This window comes from Corvus moneduloides, chromosome 5 (genome assembly GCF_009650955.1).
Source record: "Corvus moneduloides isolate bCorMon1 chromosome 5, bCorMon1.pri, whole genome shotgun sequence".
Taxonomy (NCBI): domain Eukaryota; kingdom Metazoa; phylum Chordata; class Aves; order Passeriformes; family Corvidae; genus Corvus; species Corvus moneduloides.
In genome coordinates, this window is record NC_045480.1 from 30,098,329 (window position 1) to 30,104,954 (window position 6,626).

Genomic DNA, 6,626 nt, shown 5'->3' on the forward strand with positions numbered 1-6,626 from the left:
AACATCTTATGCTGAAAATAATGCCTAAATGAGGAACTAAAGTAAGAAAGGTGTCATCTTCGGCTTCTCTGTACCCAGTGGAAAAACAACCCTTGCTCACAGAAGCTTTTCATTCAGCAGTATCTGAAACCTTGTACTCTGAACTTGTTTCCCCTTAACCATATTGATAGGGAATATAATTAAAACATCTTATATAGTGATGAGACTACTACATGAAAATTTTACAGAGAATAGTTATTTGTGTGTTAGTAAAGACAGTACGAATCCTTTGGCCAAAAACCATCAAGCATGTTGTGATTTGAATCAAGATTTCAAGAGTTAATATTACTTTCTCTGTCAAGGTAACTGCAATACATTCTTCACAATTGTTGCAGGTTTGAAATGTTGCACATAGTGTGCTAAGAGACTCTCAGTTTAAAAATAACAGTAAACCAAAGAAAGTGAAGTTACTTTTAATTCCCTTTTTAAATGTGCATTTGAATTTAATACAATCTGCAAGGCACTCTCATAAGTAAAAAAAAATTAAACATTCTTTTCCAAATAAGGACAGTTACAAGGCAATGGTATGCACACAAAATATAAACTTATCTGTAACTGATAAACAATGAAACATGAATGTTCAGGTTTTGGATGCATTGCAAGGTAATGTCATTTTTGTATCATGACACTACTCAGGGTAAATATTGGCACTGTAAATGATTTCTCATTGGGGTTAGGAACTTGTATTCTCTTCATATTCCAGTAAAAAATAAACTCTTTAATAAATAAATATATAAAATAAATATATGCTATCCAGAGATGTATAAATAGGTCCATCCTGAAGAAAAGTTCCAGCTTTGACTACGATGTATCAACATCTAACGTCCATCACTAAAGTGGAGCCAGTAAAACTTCACATACAGTTCTCAGGATTTATTACTATTTTACAGTCCATTTCTTTCGATTTCTTCCAGCCATAATCTCATCCATATGATGTAGATGGTTCCTTGCTAATCTACAGGCCACAGGTCATCCAGACAGAATTGCCAGGAGTTCATTATGCTTTAAGAAGTCCCACTTCCCCCTGGTGATTGGCTACCAAACCATGCAGCAAGTCTTGAGGAGGCTGGTCCATGCTCAGCTTTAAGGCTTTGTCTCCTAAATCCAGTGGTTAGAAAACAGAGGCTTGCCTGTCACCAAGTAGGTTCTTCACATCCAGCATCCTGACCTCTGCGGTTCCTCATGCTGGCATCGCCATGAAAGCATGGCCAACAGCTCCAGTTTGCTTTTTTGCCAAAGCTGCCTCTTTCCTCAGCTGTATCCTAACACATCTTTGTACAGTTCTGGAACTCTTTCAGGATCCACAGGCCGGGGCAAGAAATGTGTGAATTTCTGGTGTCTTTTGGATCTTGCCCCATCTCTGGGAGTACCGTCTTTGTTAAGTGCTACAAAGTACCTCCGCCCTGAATCTCCGTGTTTGTACACATTGGATGAGTAAGTGTTGTACCAGTTTTCCTCAAATTGTTCCCTGAAGATGCACTCAGAAGTTAGTTTCTCCTACAGAAGGAAAGAGAAAAGAAAAATAAGTTAAGCTGTCACTAGATATTTGAAGACATGAAAAGATATGATATAAATAAACAAAATACTTTAGGCTTTGTGTAGCCTTACTGTTCATTTAAATGTCAACAAACCAAACCCAAGAAGAGTATGTAGACCTGACATACAGGAGTATATTCTGTAATTCTGACTTACAGGAATTATATTATGTAGAGTTCTGTCTTGGGGTATCTACTGTTCTAGAAATGAGAGTTGGTAGAGGGACTCTATCAACATCAAATGCAACGTAACAGAGCAGGAAGGTATTTCCATATCTCACATTTTAAACTGGAATGACCACAACCGCATTCACATGACCACAACAATGTGGAGAAATAGAATATTTTATCTCAAGATGTTTTAAAGCTTGAAAGAAGAGTAGGGCTGGTATTACCCCAACAGCATTGTAAAAATCAATTCTATTTTGTTGAAGTATCTAGGGCTGTACTGTGTACTTCAAAAATACATCACATATTTCAACAGGAAAAGATGTTAGTGTTTTGAAAGCTGAGATGAACTTCTTGAAGGGTTTGCATAGTGTTAGGAAGCAAATCAAAACCTAAAGATGTACGAGCTGATATGAAAGTGGCACTTACAGAGCCATAGAGTTCTCCCTTCTCATTCATTCCAAGGTAAAGGCCACTGTCCACACCTCTAATACTGACCAGTCCCACTGCCACACTGATGAATTCAAGGATACCTGAAAAAACAAATATTGCTTTAATTAATTTTGTAACCATACAACACATAGCATCCAAAAACTCAGTTGAAAACAAGTAGAAAATGTACATATTATAGTAAATGTGGCCTAGTTTCTCTGAAATGTCAAATACTATGTAAAAATGTACACAATGATCACAGGAAAGCAGTCTGAGAAGCCTCATGTAGGAACATGAATCCTACATCATTTAACAGACTTTTTTTTTAAATGTTGAATGTGAAAGGATTTTATTCAGCACTGAGGCTAAAGCCATCACTACTCTGCTGTTGCAGTCTTTAATGATTGTACACTATTTGCTAAACTGCCTACTCAAATACTGGAAGATATGTTTGAATTGCCTGAAAATATACTTTACAACTTCTACAGAGTTATCTTAAAAAAACACATCCATTATTAGGTCATTTGAATGGAAATCAAAGTACAGATGGGAATTTTATATAACAGAATCTACCCACAGAAAAAGAAAAGTATTTGCCAGACATCTTATCTAGCCCACACCTCTTGACACAACTTGCTGTCTTTACTGCAGGCTTTTAAAGTGCATGAAATATGCTGCTTTTTTTTGCTACTGTTTGGATTATAACATAATATTATTTATATTGCATTTGCCCAAAAATGTAATATATATTAATAAATTGTTTGAGAGATGAGGTACCATTTGAAGAGTGAATTTGGCAAAGCTAAGCCAACGTACTTAACCAATTGATATGCACAGATTACAGCACACACAAAACATGAAAGAAAGGGAACGTGTGAACTGGCTTTTTGGAAGTTGTTAACAATGTAAACAAAGCCTCAAAAAGAAGTGCCAGAATCATATCTAAGATATTGCTGTTCAGTAGCAAAACCACAAAACATTAAAAAAACCCCTGAATCTAAGGTAAGTAGTTTTAAATAGTGCAGCCGATTATGACTTTTTGTCTGCTTACTATTTATGATTTCAGGACAATTTTCACTCTCAGACAGATGGACTATCTGGACTATACACTAATTTAGAACGTTTTCAATTTTAATTGAGATTTGGCAGGTTTCTTAGTTGTATTAAACAGCAAAGAAAATAAATCCTTTACAAAGAGTAAGCATTAAAAACTGTATTACACATAAATCATCCTAGTTTTCCAGTTCATAAAGCACAGAGTCCCATAAAAGAGTTGGAGGTATTTTGTCTTTCTGATATCATTTTCAAAGCCACCCTTTTCCAAAAGCATAATAAGCAGGTGATACAACCCACAAAGAAACCACATCAGACAAACCTGCCAAGAGTTGTGGTAGAGTAAAGGTAGTACAATTCTAAAAAGCCCAGTAAATGTTAGATCTACAGTTAATTTGATTTTCCTCTTAAAGCAAGGATTTATTTCATGTTTACATGCTGTAGGAAATCTTCCTTCTGAGAAAAACTATCTGACTACTGCTCTTCTACTTCTTAAAACATCCATATGTTATAAAAGCAATTAAGAGCCATTCCAGCAGAATGTTTTGACTATGGGGAGGATGATAGGAAGCTCTTTAACCACCTTTTTACAACTGCTAAATCAATACACACCAAAACTCACATGTAGTTGACAACAGCAGGTTTGTTCGGATCTCCAGCTTCTACAGCTACTATCTAGGATTTACTCTCATATCACAGGAAACATTTACATTTTGGGGCTGTCTGCACCTCCTTTGGGTTTATTGACAGAGAAAGCTGGCTGTGAAGCATTTTAAGCATTTGATCAAAGAGGCATTTTAGGCTCCTCTGGTCCAGCTTTATATCCTGTGAAGCAAAGCAGTCTAATGCAGCCTAAGGATCAGCATGCCCAAGTTTCTGACCCTTAGTGTTTCACAGAGACTCAAGAAGCTCCAATACCAATAGCGAATACAAAAAGAATCAGTCTGACTTCCGACCATTCCCACTAAACCTATCAGTGTATGCATGTGCTTACAGACCTGCAGGACAGGCTGAGCAACGCCTATCTCCTGACTCACCTGGGATGCACAGCCCTCCCTCTCTACCCTGCCCTGGTGCAGACCCCAAGGTCTAACGCCGGAGGGTGAAGCCTTTCGGTTCTGAGGGCTCATTCACCTGCCTCAGCATCACCAGCATCCCACCTCCCTCCCAAAAGCACGACTGCTCCCGCCCAGGTACACAGAGAAGCGCTTACACACACAAACCCCCACACCCGCACACGCGTTTGGGAGCGCGCACACACGGGGGCCGTGCCGCAGCCGCCTACCGAAGAGGCTGTGGTCCTGGCGGGTGCCGCGCACGCTGCCGTCGGGCAGGATCTGCAGGTGGAAGCCGGTGCGGCAGTACAGCTGCCGCCGCCGCAGGATGCCCTGCAAGTGCGCCAGGTCCGCCGCTGCCGCCGCCGCCGGGGCGCGGCGGTCCCCCCGCTCCGCCGGGGCGCGGCGGTCCCCGAGCAGCGCCGGGCGCTCCCCGGCGGGCGGCAGTAAGAAGTGGGTACCCACGGGCTGCCCCAGGCCGTCCAGGCCGCCCAGGAAGCCGCCCACCTCGGCCAGCGGAGCCATGCGGGCGCGGGGCGAGCGGGCTAGGGCGCGGCGGCGGCGGAGAGCGGCTGCCGGCCTCTCCCGGTGGGCATGTGGGGGTGCGCGGCGGAGCCCCAAGCATGGGGAGCCGGCGGGGCCGAGCGGAGCGGAACCGAGCCGTGCCGTGCTGATCCGAGCCGGTGTGAGCCAGGCGGCGAGGTGCTGTTCATCAGCCCCGCGTGTGTGTATATATATACGGCGGTCCCCTGACATATGCTAATGAAGCCGCTGCGGGGAGGCCGCGTTTGAAATTGTAAACCGGCTCCCCCTCTGCTCGCACCTTCCTCTGATCTGCGGCGACGGCGGGGAGGGGGCTCCGGGCGCGCCCCCCGCGCGCAGCCGGGCGCGCACACGCGCGGCGGGGGCGGGGGCGCGGGCGCGGCCCCTGCGCGGAGCGGAGCGGAGCGGAGCGGGCAGCGGGGGACGGGCGGGAGCTGTCGGAGCATTACATGGACAGGTGCAAGGAGAGGCAGGAGGGAAGAAGGAGAAAGGGCGTTACCTGAGGGTTAGACCTGCCCAGACACACATGAAAGAAAAACCCAAAGATCTGACAGTTTTACTCCCTGTTTCTAAAACGCTAATAAAATGTACATGCATTACGCTTCGCTTTTATCGCTTCAACTACAAGGAGGGGAATTTCTAAAGAAATTGGCATAGTCAGGGAGGTGCTTTCCCCTCTGCAAATTCTCCCTCGCATTTAATTTATCATTAATGTGACACGAAACTGATCTATAGTATTTGGGTATTGACAGGAGGTCTTATAAACATAAATGGGCAGCCCCATCATTTGAGGTAAATATTTTCAAGACTTGCAGAGAAGAAGAAAGAAAGATTCAGAGTTGGCTCATCTAATCCATCTTCTTTGGGGTTTTTCATTAAGCTCGTAGCCAAGATCTGTAAGCATCATAAATTAGCAATATCATCTACTGAAAGATCCCTGCTGTATTTCTACAGTGTTTTGAATCAATTTGGGCCTTTGTTGTCCTGTTCCAAATGAGCATATGCACTTTCTTCATTCCCAGAGTAGAATGGTTCACACATGAAAATATATTTTGGTAGAACATATATTCAGTCATTATCACAAATGGTAAAACAACTCTACATTAAATCTAAGAGCTTGACTTTTGCCATCTTTCCTGCATTTTCTGTAAAGTCTAATGAATTTTAGGGCTTAAATGGCATGATCTATCTCAGCATCTAAGATATGTAATTCTTTGCCAATGTTAAAACATGGTATCAGAGTATAATATGTAAAGATCTTTCATAGTTAATTCTTTCAAAAGTTCAAGTGAATCAGTTGGTGGTTTAAGATTTCATTTAAACAATAAAGGTGCAGAGAATCATGAGAGATTAGTTCTCCCGTCTTGCTTCATGGTCTTTTCAGTCACAGTCTAAATCTGAGAGATCAAATGGATTTGACTGCTTACCTTTATTTGCTATGGAGAGTATAAGGCTAATTAATTGGCAGGTGCTTTAAAGCAGGTAATGTGACACCTTTTCATCATTGCAGTCCTAAGTACTGCCCCTGTGTGCACCTGAATTATAAAAAGGCTGCTTTAAAGCAAGTGATTTACTGTGGAGGGATTTAAAACTGAAAAAATTAATGCTAAATACAATGATCAGATAAATCACCTCAGAGGCGAGCACAAGCAGACCTGTTCTGAAGGCAGTTACAGATAGATGTTATATTATTTTACCTTTCAGATAACAGGAGTCTGTCATGTGGTGGGACCCAAAAATCCACCATAATCGAGATTTCAAAGCACATCTGTGTAAACATTATCACATCAGTGTAAAACAT

At 42.3% G+C, this 6,626-nt stretch overlaps 1 protein-coding gene across 1 annotated transcript; it reads right to left on the bottom strand.

Moving 5' to 3' along the window:
- Window positions 1-456: 456 nt before the first annotated feature.
- Window positions 457-5,128, bottom strand: FGF20 (fibroblast growth factor 20). The gene is made up of 3 exons (XM_032109404.1): window positions 4,513-5,128; window positions 2,172-2,275; window positions 457-1,536 (listed from the first exon to the last, which is right to left on the bottom strand). The coding sequence occupies exons 1-3, from the start codon at window positions 5,036-5,038 to the stop codon at window positions 1,291-1,293; spliced, it is 876 nt and encodes a 291-aa protein (XP_031965295.1). The 5' UTR covers window positions 5,039-5,128; the 3' UTR covers window positions 457-1,290.
- Window positions 5,129-6,626: the final 1,498 nt, after the last annotated feature.